The 18,948-nt window shown below is 43.6% G+C and overlaps 1 protein-coding gene across 9 annotated transcripts in view; it reads right to left on the bottom strand.

Moving 5' to 3' along the window:
* adgrb1a (adhesion G protein-coupled receptor B1a) overlaps positions 1-18,948 on the bottom strand; it is a 299,558-nt gene that overhangs the window by 13,084 nt on the left and 267,526 nt on the right. For 8 of the 9 annotated variants that reach the window (XM_080194597.1, XM_080194594.1, XM_080194593.1 and 5 more), the window contains 3 exons: positions 16,155-16,226; positions 9,005-9,040; positions 8,810-8,914 (listed from right to left, as the gene is read on the bottom strand). In XM_080194597.1, coding sequence (XP_080050723.1) covers positions 8,810-8,914; positions 9,005-9,040; positions 16,155-16,226 — 213 coding nt within the window. The remainder of the gene's footprint in view (positions 1-8,809; positions 8,915-9,004; positions 9,041-16,154; positions 16,227-18,948) is intronic. The other variant, XM_080194591.1, reaches the window with a different exon arrangement.

Below are 18,948 nucleotides of genomic sequence, written 5' to 3' on the forward strand. Positions count from 1 at the left end.
GTCAAAGCCCTGGAATTCCCTCCCTTACAGCATTGTGGGTCAACCCACAGGACATGAACTGCAGCAATTCAAGAAGGCAACTCATCACCACCTTCTCAAGGGCAACTAGAGATGGGCAATAAATGGTGGCCAGCCAACTACACCTATGTCCCTGAATGAATTAAATAAAAACACCATCCTTCTCACAGTTCACAGTGCTTCCAAGTTTTTGTATCATTCACCAGTTTTGAAACTGTGCCCTGTACACCAAAGTCTAGTCATTAATATAGATCAGAAGAAGCAAGGATTCCAACACTGGAGCCTGGCAAACACCACCACAAACTTTGCTCCAGCACAGTAAAACATCCATTAATCATCACTGTTTATTTTCAGGCCAATTCCATATCCAAGTTGCTCCTGTACCTTTTATTCCATGAGCTATAACCTTGCTCACAAGTTTGTGCAAGGCACTGGATCTAATGCCTCTTGTAGATCTATCTACACATCAACAGCATAACCCTCCTTATTATCTCTTCGAAAACTTCAGCAAGTTAGTTAAACATGATTTTCCCTTAACAAGTCCATACTGGCTTTCCTTAGTTTACCCACATTTGCAGTTTGCAATAGAGTTAAGAAGTCAGGTCTTACCTCTGTATCCATGGACGATCCTGGAATAATTAGTAGTTGACACACTAGACAGGATTTTACAGCCACGCTCAAGCGAGACTGGAAATTCCCGCCCGACTCAATGGACATTTCTGTTATCCGCCCCTTGCCCGCTCTGATTTGATGGCAGGTGAGGCGGTGGAATTCCAGCGATTATGTCACATAACCTATTTATGTGTTATTTTCACATCTGATTCATAGCTTCTGCTTGAATACCACCTGCAGGATTTACACTGTATCTGCACCTCAGCTTGGAGAGGATGTTCCGGTTTTCAAAGGTTCCTGTACTACCAGCAAACACCTGCCTGTAATGACTTCAATCAGGCCTTTGAGGTTGGCCTATTGGAGCATGAACTTTCTGATTAAGGATCCAATTGATGGGCCAATCAGGGGGTCTTTGCCTTGTACTTAACTGTGTCAGTTCCTCTGACACCCCCAGAGGTATACTGCTGACTGATAGCCCACTGCACTGCTGTTAGAATCAAAAATAAAGGGATTTTGGTGAACGGGTTTCTGCCTCCGCAGAATTATTACACTGTCCCCAATGTGATAGGTTGGCCTGCAGTCATTTAACACTTGGAGGGGTGTTAATTGATTCCGGGTGACATCTGTGTCAACTAAGTGGTCCCAGCAAGACGACCAGGAGTGGGACTGCATCAATCCCCCAATACTAAGTGGACAGGAGCTGCATAGAGGGATGCATTTAGAGGGATTTGTGCCAAGTTAGAAGGGGTGACAGGAGTGGAGTGCAGGGCCATGAAGGAAGGCCTCTGATTGAAACAGGAAACAGATAAGGGAGACAAACCCCCTCCTCCTGCCTTTCCTGTCTGAAGCCTGAGCGGTGTAACCTGCTGAGCTCCCCACTTATCGCTAGCTTCCACCTACTGCAGGGAAAGTTACCATGTGGCAGTGGGTAGACCTTAAGTGGCCACTAATTGGTGCTTTAAGGGACTCAGCTGGCACAAAGGCAGGTGGGCAACCAGATGCCTCACCCACTGCCAGGCCAGGCAGGTAGGCAGCAGGAAAGGCACGTTTCAAATTTTATGAGCTTCCTAGCCTGGGGCAGAATAAATAATTAGATTACAAACGGATCTAGCTACTCAAAATTTAGCATCCATGAGCCTCTGTGGACCAACAGCAACAGCAGAATTATACACAACCACAATCTGTAAAAATCATAGCCCAACATATCCCCCACTTTACCAATGCCATCAAACGAGGACATTGCTTCAGTGAGGAGCGTAGGAGGACATGCCAAGAGCAGTAGCAGCAGGATGAGCTGTCAACCTGATGAAGGTAGCAGTATGCCAGACTGAGAAAGCATTCTGCGTTAGACAGAGCTAAGCAATCCCATAATGAACGCATCAGATCTAAACTCTGCAGACCCGCCACATCCAGTCATGAATTGTGGTGGACAATTAAACAGCGAACTGAAAGGAGGAGGCTCCACAAAATTCCACTCCTCAATAATGAGGGAGCCAGCAGATCAGTGCAAAAGACAAGGTTGAAGCATTTGCAGTAAGCAGAAGTGCAAAGTGGATAATCCATCTTGGCCTCCTCCTGAGATCCCCAGCATCTGTCTGCCCTTATCCCTCTCATCAATTCAGCATTTGTTTAATAAATTTCAATGTAAGGAATGCATCAGCTGGCAATGTGGCATCTATGGGCAGAGAGCCTCCGAGTCAATCATGGCCACAACTTGCCCACACAAATACACTGCGATTAACATCAGACTTGACAGTGCAAAGATGGCGTGGGTGTTTTTCAATATTAAATTTCACTTGTAAATATTTCACATTACATTGTTTTTACTTTTTTCATGTCTGCATCATTGTTATTTGTCAAGACAGGCTTCGTCAGAGACCTCATTGTATTAGCAGGCTTCATGGTTGGCACAGATTGATGCTTATAGGGGAGTTAGGGACATTTCCTTCCTTGTGGAAGAAACAATGCTGTGTGATTTTGCATTCAAACTTGATTGAAATGTTTATTTAAGTCCAGCTTTGTCCTCACCACCCTGTGGGATATGACAGAACTTGCAGGCTTAGCCATCCTTCTCCCCACTGTAATGGAAATTGAGATCATCTCAGTGGAGGTATCTGAACTCAAAGGCCTGTAAGGACTCTGCCAGCCAACATCCTGCACTGGATACATATTTTAGATAGTACTGACACTGCCCTTTAGGCTCCTCATCTTCTTACTTTGACTGACTGTTCCCACCACCAACCACCACCCCCGCGCCGCCCACCCCACTGCCACCACACACTACACACCAAACCCTTCCCACTTCACTTCTCCACGCTCCCAATCCCACCTCTGAACCCCTCTCGCCAATGACCTGCCAGTGCTGTGCCTCCAGGTGACAGTCCATTCTCCTGCTCCCTTCCTTTGTGCCACATAAATAAACAAGGGAAACTGCCGACCTAACACACCTCAGCACAAAGCCAGCTAGTGTGCACCGCCATTAAACAATCGTGAAGTGGATGCCACACGATTCTCCTGCACCTCTGACTTCTTCTTGAAAATGGACTTCATTGAAAACTGTTTCACATTAAGGAATATTCATGGCAGATAAATGTGTCATAGAATCATAGAAGATAGAAGCAGGAGGAGGCCGTCTGGCCCTTCGAGCCTGCTCTGCCATTCATCACAATCATGTCTGATCGTCTAACTCAATAGCCTAATTCTGTTTTCTCCCCATAACCTTTGATCCCACTTGTCCCATGTGCTATATCTAGCTGCCTCTTCAATACATTTAACGTTTTAGCATCAACTACTTCCTGTGGTAATGAATTCTATAGGCTCACCACTCTTTGGATGAAGAAATGTCTCCTCACCCTTGTCCTAAATGGTCTACCATGTTATCCTCAAACTGTGAGCCCTGATTCTGGACACCCCCACCATCAGGAACCTCTTTCCTGAATGTACCATGTCTTGTCCCGTTAGAATTTTATAGGTCTCTATGAGATCCCCCTCATTCATCTGAGCTCCAGCAAAAACAATTCTAACTGAGTCAATCACTCCTTATACGTTAGTCCCACCATCCTCGGAATCAGCCTGCCTTCACTGCACTCCATCGAGAGCAAGAACATCCTTCCTCAGAAAATGAGACCAAAGCTGCACATGATACTCTAGGTGTGGCCTCACCAAGCCCTGTATAATTGCAACAACACATTCCGGCTCCTGTACTCGAAACCTCTCGCAATGAAGGTTAACATGCCATTTGCCTTCTTTATGCCTTCTGCACCTGCATGCTCACCTTCAGCGACTGGAGTACAAGGAGACCCAGGTCCTGAAGCACACACCCCTCTCCCAATTTACAGCCACTCAGGTAGTAATCTGCCTTCTTGTTTGTGCTTCCAAAGTGAAAAACCTCACACTTATCCAAAGTATACTGCATCTGCCATTGATTAGCCCGCTCACCCAACCTGTCCAGATCATTCTGAAGGATCTCTGCATCCTCGTCACAGTTCACCCTCCCACCCAACTGGGTATCATCTGCAAACTTTGAAATGTTACATTTTCTTCTCTCATCCAAAACATTAATATATATATATATATCCAAATCATTAATATATATTATGAATAGCTGGGGTCCCAGCACCGATCCCCGTGGCACCTCACTAGTGAATGCCTGCCAATTTGAAAAAGACCCATTAATTCCTACTCTTTGTTTCCTCTCTGCCAACCAGTTTTCTATCTATCTCAATACACTTTCCTCAATCCCATGCACTTTAACCTTGCATGATAATCTCTTATGCTGGACTCTGTCAAACGCTTTCTGAAAGTCCAAATATACCACATTGACTGGCTCGCCCATGTCAATTCTATTAATTACATCTTCATAGAATTCCAACAGATTTGTCAACTATGATTTCATAAATCTATGCTGACTCTGTCTGATTGTGCCACTGCTTTCTAAATGCTCCGCTATAAAGTCCTTGATAGTGGATTTGAGAATTTCCTCCATTATCAATGTTAGGCTTACTGGTCTATAATTCCCGGTTTTCTCTCTAACACCCTTGTTGAATATTCGAGTGACATTAGCTACCCATCAATCTGCAGGAACTATTCCAGAGTCTATAGAGTCCTGGAAGGTAACTATCAATGCATCCACTATTTCTCGAACCACTTTCTTAAGTATTCTGGGATGTAGATAATCAGGTCCTAGAGATATATCCGCCTTCAACCACATCAATTTTCCCAGCACCATTTCTCTACTAATATTGATCTCCCTCAGTTTTGCCTCTCACTAAATTTTGCATTTTCCAACATTTCTGATATCTGATTTGTGTCGTCTTTTTCTAAAGACAGAACCAAGGTTGTGTATTCAGTTGCTCTGCCATTTCTTTGTCCCCTATTATACATTCCCTGTCTTGTCACAAGTAGAAATTCACCACAGGCCAAAGTAATTCTCAACAATTCACCAACAGGCCACTGGTTATATCCCAGCAGCTCAACCTGCCGTAGGGAAATGGAAGCTCTGCCTAATTAAGTCATGTTTTTTCTCCTTCACCTCCATAGTTGGCCCTCTAAACTGTATCTTTGCATTCAAGTCGGCAGCAAATGAGAAACAAATGCATTCAGATTTATGACTGGTTAATGGTGACATGCAGCAAGCAAATGTTGTTTTCCTTGTGGATTAGAATTGCTTTTCTTAAACTGGGAGCGTTGTCAGAACAGGGGAGAGGTGGCTGAAATGTTGCACTGACCTCAGGTGAAGACAGTCCACGAAGGCCTGGGTGTGGCATTTTGAGGGAGGGAGGTCAGGTCATTATGACCCTAAGAAGGGTTATATATTTTTCATTTTTTATGGGATGTGGGCATCTTTTGCTGGGCCAGCATTTATTACCCATCCCTGAGGGCATTAAAGAATCAACCACATTGTGTCACGTATAGGCCAGACCAGACAAGGATGGTGGATTTCCTTCCCTCAAAGACATTAGTGAACCAGGTGGGTTTTTGGAACAAATTAATAATGGTTTAATGGTCATCACATAGACTTTGAATTGCCGATTTTTATTGAATGCAAATTTCACCACTTTCTGTGGCGGGATTCGAACCTAAATGTGCCTATGATTCAAACCTGAATGTGACAATGATTCGAACCCAGGTCCCCAGAGCATTACCATGGGTCTCTGGATTACTCGTCCAGTGATAATACCACTACACCATCTCCCCGTGGGGACAAAGGGAAGCCGCTGGATGATGAAGGGAAATTTGAAGACAGCACAAAGCACAAGTTTTTATACAGAGGGTGCTGGGGGCCTGGAATGCACTGCCAAGTAGGGTGGTGGAGGCGGACACGCTGGGATCGTTTAAGACTTACCTGGATAGTCACAAGAGCAGACTGGGAATGGAGGGATACAAACGAATGGTCTAGTTGGACCAATGAACGGCACAGGCTTAGAGAGCTGAAGGGCCTGTTTCCTGTGCTGTATTGTTCTTTGTTCTTTACAGAGATCGTCAGGGACTGAGGGCAGCTCATTGGTGAGGTTGGGAGAGTCAAGTATAACCAGAGGAAAGTCAAAAGCGATAGAGAGGGTTGAAGGGGGCAGGTGCAGAGTGCAGGTCGATGGTGCCCGGCAGTGGATTGAGGTGGGGAGGGGGTTGCGGGTGGGGCAACTCTGATATTGATGATATTGGAATAGTGTAGGTTAATGGGCTTTAAATTGGTTTCACAGGTCGGCGCAACATCGAGGGCCGAAGGTGCTGTACTGCGCTGTAATGTTCTATTTTCTATGACTGTTGATCAAGTATGATGCTGACTAGCCTGAGGGTCACAGAAGGCAGGGCTATGGTTATGGCGGGAGGAGGATCAAGTATGTTGGAGGGAAGGTGACTGAGGGTAGGTGCAAGGTGACGTATTGCAGCTCTAGGGAGGTGGAGAGGAGGTGGTGGCGGTTCAAGTTCAAAATGCTCCAGCAAAATGAGGCCGCTGGCTGGCAGGGAGTGGATGGCTGTCCGGGTCCCAGTCAAAGTACGGATTGTCTCCCAGAATGAGATAACAGCAGGGTCAGTGAGTTTCTGCCCACCCCACAACTGGCCGTGCCCTTTGATCATGTGGGCTGCTGCGTGATTACATGAGGCCAGCCACCCTGCCTCCAACAGGAAGTCCCACTCACTTCCAGTTCCATCATCAGGGCACTCCCCACTGCCACAGGTTCCTGCCATCAGCTTAGACCCGGCGATCAAGGCTCTGCAGTGGGACATGAACCCGTGACCTTCTGCTCCCACTGAGCAAAGGATGACATGTCTGGTTTCACACCTAGAATATGCTCTGCAGGGAGTTAATTAGTTTGCTTTTGCGTCAGCTCATAAACGCCAACAAAAAGATATAACTGAAATTATATTTTGAAGGAACTGCGTAGCTCGTGACTGCTATGACTAGAGTTCAGTCTCAGCGAAGACACAAGTAGAGAAGAGTTTCCCCTTCTCTCTGCTCAAGGCAATTTGACCCTCTCAACAATTGCTTAGTTGCTCCTACTTGTACTTTTTAGTAAACCATTTAGCACCATTCAGCATGACACTTGTTGGTGTCAGCTATTCTCCACTTGTCGAGTAGATGGATCTTATTTTGTCTGTGGGTCAATTAAACCACAATCCAAGCTGTCAATCATTCTCAAATCTCCAGCCAGGTTGACTGAAAAAAAAAAGACCTACATTTATGTCACACTTTTCACAACCACCAGACACCTCAAAGCATCTTACAGGCAACTAGATACTTATTGAAAAACACTGTTATCGTGTAGGAAGCGTGGCAACTAATTCACATTCAAACCGATAAGATCATCTGTTTTTGTGCGCTGTAAAAAAAAATTGGCCAGGATAACGGGGATAACTCCTCTGCTTGTCATTGAAATAACGTCAAAAAGGTCCTTTGCATCCACCCGAGCAGGCAGATGGGGCCTCAGTTTAAATTTCATCCAAAGGACAGCAATGCTAAGAGTCTTATGCTCCCTCAGTACTGCACTGGGGAGTCAGCCCTGAGTAAAGTTGGCTTTAAAGGTGAGGTAAAGTCACTATAGACCCAAATGACCACAAGCTGCTTTTCCCTTTGAGGGGGGGAGAGCTAACTTGGTGGTGATTTTAACCTGAGGATCCGCACACCTCAGGCAAAGGGGCAATGTCGAGAAGTCAGGGCCTTGAATGAATGGTGTGGAAATTGGACCCGCGCTGCTGGCATCAGTCTGCCTCACTAACAATCCAACCAGTCGACTGATCTCCTGTCAGCTAACATCAGTCAACAAAAATTAGTTGACTTTACCATTGAAATATAAACCTAGATCATTTAAATGAGAATATATGCAATGAATGTGACTACGACTGGTTCGGAACCTTGTAAAAACGTATGCCATTCAACAGGGAAAGTAAAACAAAATTCAATTATTTCAGGTATCCAATTATGTTTTTGTTGTCGAAAAATCTTCCCAAAGAAGTTGCATTTAATTCAGGAGTTCATTGGAACTGTTCAAACCACATTTATAGGTTTGGACTCGGTCACTGGAGAGTAGCTGAGGAATCAGAGAACATTGCAGTACACAAGGAGGTTTATTGACCCCATCGAGTCTGCACTGACCACAATCCCACCCAGGCCCTATCCCCATAACACTATGCACTGATCCTAGCTAGTCCCCCTGTCACTAAGGGGCAACTTAGCATGGCCAATCCACCTAACCCGCACATCTTTGGACTGTGGGAGGAAACCCTATGCAGACACAGGGAGAATGTGCAAACTCCACACAGACAGTGGCCCAAGCTGGGAATTGAACCTGGGTCCCTGGTGCTGTGAGGCAGCAGTGCTAACCACTGTGCCATTCTGTCGCCCATGTTTTAAATTGAATTTAAGTTCCACCAGTTGCCTTTGGTGGTATTTGAACCCATGTCGCTCCCTCTTCCTACCTCCCTCCCCCGAGATATTCCCACTGTGCCGCCATCTCCCCCCATGAATTATCATGCTCTTTCTTGTTGATGTAGTTTGTTGCAATGTTACTGGGATTGATCAAAAGCAAGACGATGGTTTGGATTGTGGCCTTAATAAAACTTGAGCAACACTGAATTACAGCAACATCATTACAAAAAATGCGGCAGACTTCACTGGCACTTTTTGCCTAGTGGGCACCCCCCACTGGAATCATTCAGGATTAGAAATACCCATTCTTACTTTGCTCTCTATTGTGGGAGATTCTCTGTCTTTCTCAGCATGCTGAAGTTTCCTGTTCAGATCCTGAAACATGTCTTGATGCCGTTTCCTTGTGTGCATTATTTTCTAGAAATAAAAACCAAGATGTCAGTGAAATGCTGCTAAGGTGCTTAGGACACAGAGCCGGCATTTAACTCGAGTAAAGAAAGAGCTCACCTCAAAGTCTAACTCAGCATACCTAGATTTTCTTCTCTAGAAATCAAAACAAAAGGCAATTAGCAGCACCATTCAAAATTGAACAGCAAATCGTGGGACAGATGTCAACGTAAACATGGAATTTAATTCTATTTTAAAGAACAAAAATAACATTTCTTCATAAAAGCAAATTACTGTGGATCCTGGAATCTGAAACCAACAGAGAAAAAGCTGGAAAATCGCAGCAGGTCTGGTAGCATCTGAAAAATGAGTCATAGCCACAAAAACAAGGGAAAAGCCTACGAATGGCAGCCCATTGATAGAATAGAAGGTGTGAAAGGTCAAACGGCAGAGAAACCTTTTGGCCATTCACACCTTCTATTCTCTCTTTGACTCATCTTTCATTCCTTTAGCCTACATTATAAATATATCCCAGTTTCTATGCCTTTTCGCTTTGACAAAGGATCATCTGGACTCAAAACACCAACTCTTTTCTCTCCTCACGGATGCTGCCAGACCTGCTGAGATTTTCCAGCATTTTCTCTTTTGGTTTAACATTTCTTCACAATCATTAATGTGCCTCATGCACTCATTGTCAGTTTAAAGCTTATCTGAGAGGCTGGAAGAGTTCTGCACGGTCGGTTAGATGTTATTCTCTGACTTCAGGAATCCAAACAACACCAAGTCCAGGCTGGCAAAATTAAAGTACTCCCTGTCCGCTGCCAGTTGTGATAGGATGCTCAATCAGTTTAGGCAGTTTCAATTCAGTTCCTTCAGGGAATGAGCCACGACACAAAATTGCTCTCAATGTGGAAAGCTCTTTCAGAACTGCCAAAGATGGCTCATGTGGGAAAGTAAATTATATTACACTGCTGCAGCAAGAGGCACTTTAATGAGGTTAGGACTGAGATACTTTGTTGGTACAGAACTTGACTCCGCATCTAATTGTGTTAGAGCCGACCTGGAAATGCTTCATGCTGACACTGAGTGCCTGAAATGGAAAGTGTTGAATTAACTTTCTTGACAAAACACAGAAAACAAAAACGTTCAAATGTAAAGGGTTACTGAAGTCGTACTTCTTAAAATGAGAAGACATTACAAACACTTTTCATGTTCACACTCACATAACAAAGACATGAATCATTCTGAAACGCTTGTGGTACCGCTTGTGGGAGATATCACTCTGAGAATATCACTCCAGTATGAAAAGGTTGAGCCAAATACTCACGAGGTTAGAGCTTAATTGCTTTTGGTCGAAGTACACTGATAGATGTAAAAAAGACTGCATTATGTCAACCAGATCTGGGTTTGGACTTGGGAGAAGGCAGGACTGTAAGGTAGCTGGCATGATTCCAAAATGGCACTGAGAATGATGAACAGGAATGCTCCAACTTTACTTGGGTTTTATTTTGGATTGAAGGATACCGATTACATACTTCAGCCATTGTTCATTGCATCTTACAGTTTGACACAATCATATTAACGGGCTTAAATTCTGCTTGGCGATTCACTGACAGATCCTTTTTGGGTGAATCTGAGGGGAAGGTCTAGCTATATCAAGATAGCTTATGTGCTTGTCAGACACTCACTGACCAAAGTTATACATGCAGTTATGGAAACCTTTGAATGTAAAACAGTGAAGAGTTAGACTATGATCACAGCTGTTATTTGCATTGTTCCTAGCCTGCTTCGCAAGTTGACAATATGAGAATGGCACTGGATAGTTTGTAATTAATTCCAAAGCGGAGGAGGTATGCTGAAAGTGGACATAATTTACTTTACCTCACACAAATGAAAAGAGCATTAATACATTCTTTGAAGATCCAGGTATCTGGTAATTGCACCCAAACTAATCAAGTTTCTGTTATACAGGATATCCTACTTGACTGTGACCTTGATACACCATCCCTCCACATCCTTCTCTGTCTTCCTGCCACCTTCAATATGGCTGACCGTACCATCTTCTTCCAGCATCTCTTATTCATTGTCTACCTGAGTAGGAATGCCCTTGCCTAATTCCACATTTTACCAATCAGGATACAATCTAAGAAGGTACCCGAAGAGTTTCTTTTCTCCAACCTGCACCAACTGTACTCAAAGATCCACCCTTAACCTCCCCTCATTTTTCATCTTGATGTCATGAAAACATGAAGTCAAGTTCCATGTGAAGGTGGAACTACCTCCCCACCTCCACTCCTGACCCACCCACCGCCTGTGTTGTTGAGGCTGCTTATCCAACCACTACTTACCAATGAGCTGCAACTTCCTCAAAATAAAGACTGGGAAGGCCAAAGCCATTGATATTGGTCCTTGCCAAAAGATCCAAATCCCTGGCCAATGTCTGAGGCCAGGACTTTCCGGGTGGGTGTAACAGGAAAATTTGGATCTCCTCCCATCCATGACTCTGCCCACTACTGGCAAGACTGGAAAAATCCTGCCCGTAGGGTGAACAAAACTGTTTGCAAACATAGCAGCCTATTTGATCCTGAGTTGAGCTTCTGATCCAATATATTCTCTCCATCATAAAGACAGTCTATTTCCACTTCAGTAACTCCATCCACCTCTGCCCTGCCTCAACTTACCTCTCATGGAAAGCATGATCTACGCTTTTGTTACCTCCTGACACAATTATTCCACTGCTGTCCTTGGCAGCCTTACACCTTCATAAGCCTCCCTCACGTTTATCTCAATCAAAATTCTCCAGCCCATTTTTCAGTCCACACCAAGCTTCCCTCATCTACCACTCCTGTGCTCACTCATCTTGTCCACTAACAGCTCAATTTTAAATTACAATGCACATGTTCTGATCTTCCAATGACTTCATCCATCCTCTGTTGCTTCCTCCAGCCCTACGAGCCTCCTGCAACCCTCTCCAACTCTGCACTCGTCTGCGCCCCCACACCCTTACCCCACCACTGGTATCCAAACTTTCATTTGGCCTTAGGTTCTTGAATTGCTTCCCCAAAATCTAGAGTCTCCCAAGCTCTCTCTTCATTAAGACCCCCCTCGGAACAAAGTTTTAAGCCAATTGTCCTATTGTCTCCGTTTTTGGCTTAGCATCATCCTTGTCTGGTTACATTCTGCGGAAATGCCTTGTAATGGTTTCCTACTTTAATGGTGTTATTTAAATGCAGGTTGTGGTTGTACTAGAAGCCAAGCTTTGGATCAGCATGTGGTTGAACTAATTTCTATTTCAGGGGATGTTCACTCAAACTAAACATGTGTTTCATCACTTGTACCACTGTTATTTCCAGCACTGTGTGAAATGCAGATCAGTTTGTACGTGAAAGTATGGCCACAACTGAAACACAAACCTTTCATCAGTGTACCTGAAATATTAACTTATCCTGATTACCTAATTCAGTTTTTATTACTGTTCAAAAAGGAGGCAGGAGGTTGCATTAATTGTGAATTCAGTATTTAGTAAGAATGATACTGTTAATTGAAGAGGGCAACACAATTTTTTTTTACTCATTTTGTGGGACATGTGCATCGCTGGCTGGCCAGCATTTATTGCTCGTCCCTAATTGCCCGAGGACAGTTGAGAGTCAACCACATTGCTGAGGCTCTGGAGTCACATGTAGGCCAGGCCAGGCAAGGATGGCAGATTTCCTTCTGTAAAGGACATTAGTGAACCAGATGGGTCTTTCCAACAATTGGCAATGATTGTCAGCAGATTCTTAATTCCAGACATTTCTTATTGAATTCACATTCCACCATCTGCCGTGGTGGTATTCGAACTCGGATCAGAATAAGCCGAGTCCCTGGATTAATAGTACTGCGATAATACCACTAGGCCATCGCCATCTGCTAGGCAGATCAGTGGGTGAGTCGTCGGCCTGCTTTACTTGGGAACAAAAAGGACAACGTTTAAATTAGAATCATGGAGTGAGAATAGTCGCCTGGATACATTAGCCATGTTGGCATCACTGATGGGCTGCTCTTCATAACATGTTCACAAATTTGCTGGAGGCTTTTAAGAACATATTCACAATGCTGCTGTACTTTGTAAGTGCTTCAGTAGAACATCAACATGCTCTGTCATTCATGCTGTTCCCCCGGGCTTTCTGCTTTTCTTTCACCAAGGTTGGGGAATCTCCAATTGGAAAATTTTGCACCATGAAGTTAAATAGGGTTCACTCTCAGCTCCAATTTACAAAGAAGGTGAGAGAAGGTGAATGAGAAATCGTAGAATCCCTACAGTGCGGAAGGAGGCCATTCAGTCCATTGATTCTGCAATGACTCACTGGCAGAGTATCTTACCCAGGCCCTCTTCTCTGCCCTACCCTCACAAGTTCACACCTTTCTCATGGTTAATCCATCTAACCTGTTCAAAGAGATTTGGGTGTGTTGTCCAAGGAACACAGAACATTAACAAGCAGGTGCAGCAAGCGATTAGGAAGGCAAACTGCATGTTGGCCTTTGCAAAGGAACTGGGTACAAGAATAAAGAAGTCCTGCTACAGTTGTACAGGATTTGGGGGAATACAGTGTGCAGTTTTAGTCTCCGCACTTAAGAATGGATACAGTTGCATTGGAAATGGTACAGTGAAAGTTGACTAAATTGTTCCCTGGGACGAAGGGGCTGCTTATGATAAGAGGTTGAATAAGTTCCATTCCTTGGAGTTTAGAAAATTGAGAGGCAATCTGACTGAAAACTACAAAATTTGGAAGGAGCTCAAGAAGGTAGATGCTGAGAAACTGTTTCCATCTGTTGGGCAATCTAAAACATGGGGGCACAAGTTTCAGGATAAGGGGTCAGTCATTCAGGATTGAGATCAGGAAAAATTACTTCACTCAAAGGGTTGTGAATCTTTGGAATTCTCTACCTCAGAGCGATGTGGATGCTCCACTGTTGAGTGCATTTAAGGCTGGGAAATCTTGTGTCTCTCAACACTTAAGGGGTACGGGATGCAAGTGGGAAAATGGAAGAGTTGAAGCGTAAGATCAGCCATGATCATAATGAATAGCAGAGCAAACTTGATTGGCCACATAGACTGCTCCTACTTCTTGTGTTCCTGTCTATGTGGACGGGATTAGGAAAAGAACAGTTAAAAATAGACATCAGAGTGGAGGAACAAAGAGTATTTGTGCATGAGATATGGAAGTGCAGATAGAGTCTTGGATTCAAACATTGAATGCAAAAATCTGATCTTGAATTTGTACAAGGAATTTATTAAGCTATATTTGGAATACTGTGAGAAGTCCTAGGATCCCCATCATAGGAAGTATTGAACAACAGAGTCATGAAATGGTACAGTGGAATTTGGATGGTATTGTATCAGGAATGTCAGATAATAGTGCTAACTAGTGTGCCAGATGGCGGCATGGTGGCACTGTGGTTAGCACTGCTGCCTCACAGCGCCAGAGACCCAGGTTCAATTCCAGCCCTGGGTCACTGTCTGTGTGGAGTTTGCACATTCTCCGTGTGTCTGCGTGAGTTTCCTCCGGTTTCATCCGACAGTGCAAAAGTGTGCGGGGTAGGTTGATTGGCCATGTTAAATTGATCCTAGTGTCAGGGAATTAGCACGGTAAATATATGGGGGTTACGGGAATAGGGCCTGGATGGAATTGTGGTCAGTGCATACTCGATGGGCCAAATAGCCTCTTTCTGCCCCGTAGTGATTCTATGAATAGGTGATGAAGAAAAGCTTGAAAACTTGATGAGTGTCTCAATGGCTGAGAGAAGGTTCAGGAGGCATTTAGTAGTAACTTTCAAAATTAAGAAAAGTTTATCGACAAATAATTGAAAACTATTGCCAATGCGATTGATAATAAAGAGGCAGAAACTCTAAATATTCACTGGAAAATTGAAGCAAGAAGATATTGGGTGAGATTCTCTGGACTCCCAGCTGTTTATTTCCCACCAGCAGGAGGTGGCGTGTTGTTTGCTGGTGGTGGGATTCTCTGGACTCGCTGCTGTTAATGGGAATTCTCATTGATGTCACCCCATGCCGGTGGGAAACCCACAGGCGGGGATGTGCTGCCGGCGAGTCCGGAGAACCCTGCCGACGTGAAGGGCCGGAGAATTCTGGACTTCTTTTCCATAATGGAGTATTGCTTGCACATAAATGCTTTACTACAAGTGACTGTCGAGGCATGCACCATATTATTATTTGGCAAGGCAAAGTAGAGAAGGGTTTAAGGCAAGGGCAGGTAAATGGGATAAAAGCCAACTGTTCTCTTCGAAGAGCCAGCACCAACATGTGTGGTCAGATGAGAGGCTTCCTGCTCGTTGCAATGTCTAACGTTTCACATATGGGAATTGTACCTCAGGATTACAAGCAAGTTGCTATCATTATACGCAAAAAAACTGATGAGTGAATAGAGAATTATTGACGAGATAGCCTAATATTCACGATAGGGAAACTGCTCTAGTGCATTTTGTAGGACATTAATAACATTCAGGAGCTATTACAAGACAAGGCGCAGTCAGCATGATTTTAGATGCAATAGGTTGTGCCTCATAAATTGACAGAAGTTCTTTGAGGAGGCAACTTAATTATAGAGTGAGAGTGGTTCAGTTGATGTGATTCATTTACATTTTTAAAAGGCACCTGATAAAGTCTGACATATTAAAAAAGGTCTTTAGAAATTAACTAACTGTGCTGAAAACTGGCTTGGGAATAGAGAGTTGAAAGGTAATAAATGGAATTAGCTCTCTCCGGGGCTGGTGACTAGTCTAATTTCATGGGGTGTGTTCTAGGTCCCTTAGTGTCCATAAATGAGATGCAGGAGGAATTCTGTTGTAATATAAAATTTGATAATGACACCAAACTGTATAACTAGGTAATCAGAATGATTTGTAGCTGTCAAAGACATCTGGATACATTAAGTGAATGGGTAAGGGATGACAAATCATTTTTAATTTAGACAAGGATAAGAAAACGTACATAAATATGAAACATGTACACGGTGGGGGTGTCAGATCTGTAAAACCCATGACTGAACAGCACATTTAAGGGTAATTTTCTTAATTCTGCTCCCAGTGTGAAACATTGCCTGCATAGCAGGAATCTGGGCAGTTCTGAAATTTTCTGCCAATCAATTTTAATAGGAGGTAAATAATGTATGCCCAAATGAACTTCCAACAAGATTAAACTTCACGCTAAGAGCACAACTTTGTAAAAATCAGCCCTTCAGACGACCGTGTACAATTTTTATTATCCTACCTTTAACGGTACACTGACACATTGGAGAGAGTTCAGGGAGGCGCGACTAGGATTATTCTGGGACTTAGGGCTCTAAAGATTATAAAAGACACAAAGAACTTAGCTTATTTTCACTGAAGCAAAGAAGATTCAGGGACACACAGACAGAAACAGGTTATTCAACTTAGATTTCAATCTCGGAACTAGAGGACAGAAGTACAAATTAGCAAGTCCTGAACAAAAGTAGCGATTAGAAGATACTTTCCCCACAGAGACATTAATTAGGCAGAATTTACGACAGAACAAAATACACAGGTCTGTGGAGGGAATAGGCTAACTTGACCAAATAGCTGTTTCGGATTCTCATACTTATATTCTTCTGAGATTTGAAGTGATGCCGAGGGAACCTAACATGCAAAAACCTATTAAAAATCGAAGCAAACTTCTCCTCCTCAACGCATATGAGAAGTATTAACACTGATTGCTTTATTTATGAGGGCAGAGGGACATGGAAAATCAACACAAGGATTCACCAGCTGAAGGCTGACTTGGGAAAATACATAATTTGAATTCCATTTGAACTGAACGGTCGATCGTAAATCTCTGGGAAAAATGTTGTGAAAATCCCAATGTACTGCACTTGAAATCCCAATTTGCTGTGTACTTCATATGATTTTCCAATTTAAGACTTCACGACTGACATAACCTTAGAAACATTGCCTTATTAATGTGGTGTTTCAAATTTGTTCTTTAAAAAGGTGCATTCTATGAATATCAAGTTCATATTTGGATTCTCACTTTGGATACTTTCTCATCAAACATAAATCACATTTGTGTCCTGTTCTTCAATTTAACAAAAGACACTTTTTTTATGATGGCCCTTTAAAATGGTGCCTCACTCCAGTGGTTACCAGCCATGTGGAAATTCAGAAAGTCCTGCGTCAGGAATCCAATTATTGATGCAGCTATTTCCAATCCGGTCCATGCCGAACACGCATGCATATGCATACTTTTCACCAGAGAACACTGGATAATGTTCAAACCTGAGCACCTTTGGTTGATTTTCCAGGGCCACAAAGGACAATTTGCAACGTTCCAGCCACCACAAAGGCCAAAATCAGTTCAGCACTGACTAAAAGTCAAACCTGCTCATCGGTCATATCACACAGGGGCTCACCCACAACAACATTCACGAAGGCCCTTGAAAAACTTGGCCATTCCTTGGATTTTCACATCTCAATGAAACTTTGCCCAAATTATGGACAAACTTCCATGGAAATTCTATCCCGGGAGGTTTGCTTCGGCTAACATTTTTTAAAACATTCATGTGGGCATCGCTGGCTAGACCAACATTTATTTCCCATCCCTAGTTGCTCTTGAGAAGATGGCGGTGAGCTGTCTTCTTGAACCTCTGCAGTCCAGCAGTCTGATGCAACTGAGTGGCTTGCTGGGCCACTTCAGAGTCAATCACAGTCACATGTAGACTGGACCATGCAAGGAGGGCAATTTTCCTTCCCTAAAGGGCATCAGTGAATCAGATCAGTTTTTAATGACAATTGACAAATGTTTTGTGGCCATCATTAGATTTTAATTCGCAATTTTTCCTGATTGAATTTAAATTCCACCATCTTCCACAGTGGGGTTCAAATCTGGGTCCCCGGAGTATTAACCTGATCACTAGAGTGCTAGTCTAGTGACACTATCACTACAGCTCCCCATGCAGTCATTGATAAAATCAGAAAGCTCCTCCCTTTCCTTTTAACTTTGTGTTTGAACTCTTGTGCAGGTGGGTGAGTGATTATATCTCTAAGTTTAATGAGACATAAACAAATGGCTTTCTTCAAACATGCTGCTTCCAATGCAACATGATGACCTTTTAAAGATCAATAACATAGAGTCACTGTCTCCTGGAGTGATTTAGATTACCTTTTGACTCTGATTATAATTCTTCACCATCTTTTCTGTTCCTGTGAACTGATTTTCATTCTCAAGAAAAATAGAGAGAGTTGGCAAAGTTCATGGCTTAGCCTGCCTGCCTTAGGAGAAAGTACCAGGAAAGGTGGGATTTTCATTCCTGGGATTGGGAGGGTGCAGGCTGCCATTGGGCCAGGCAAACCGGGAAAGTATTCAGAGGCAGGGGCTGTCGGACACAGAGGTTGACTCATTAAAATATCTACTTGAATGCTCTGGGATTTTGTCCCAGTTATAATGAAATAAGTAAGGCCCTCTATTCCTCAATCCATCCCCCTCCACACATTCTCCATTCTCCATCCATGCCACCCCATGCCCCCCTGCCCACTTCTCGACTCTGCATGCTTGGCTGAGAGCCCCAAATTTCAACTAGCCCATTGAAACATCCGAGCCCCAGGGAAAATGTTGCTTGATTGACAGCTCTGGTTCTCTGATCTCTACTGTCAACTGCACAATGTTTATTTACACAAGATAAATAGGGCCTGGACTTTCATCAAGTAGAGTTGACTAGGGAGCCCGTGTGGGTGGTTTTGGATTCTGGGATTCCCGGTCCCATTCTTGGACTCCCTAATTTTCAGGATGACCTCTGGGCTACTTCCTGTCAAAAGTCTGTACTTAGTACTCCTGGCCTGTATGACTCCTTTGCAGGGAAGCCATGTCTTATTCCTCCAAAATGGAGTTGGTCCAAGTATTTAGAAAGACATGGCTCACAGTCCCTTAGAGAAGTCATGGACCAGAGTGTGAATGAGACAATCTTTTAAAAGGTATGTTCAGAAGGTCTTCATTCCACCTATGCCAAGTTACACCACTCCTCTACTGTCACTAGACCTGGCAATCTAACTGA

This window comes from Carcharhinus amblyrhynchos, chromosome 8 (genome assembly GCF_965287045.1).
Source record: "Carcharhinus amblyrhynchos chromosome 8, sCarAmb.v2.hapA, whole genome shotgun sequence".
NCBI classification, from domain to species: Eukaryota; Metazoa; Chordata; class Chondrichthyes; order Carcharhiniformes; family Carcharhinidae; genus Carcharhinus; species Carcharhinus amblyrhynchos.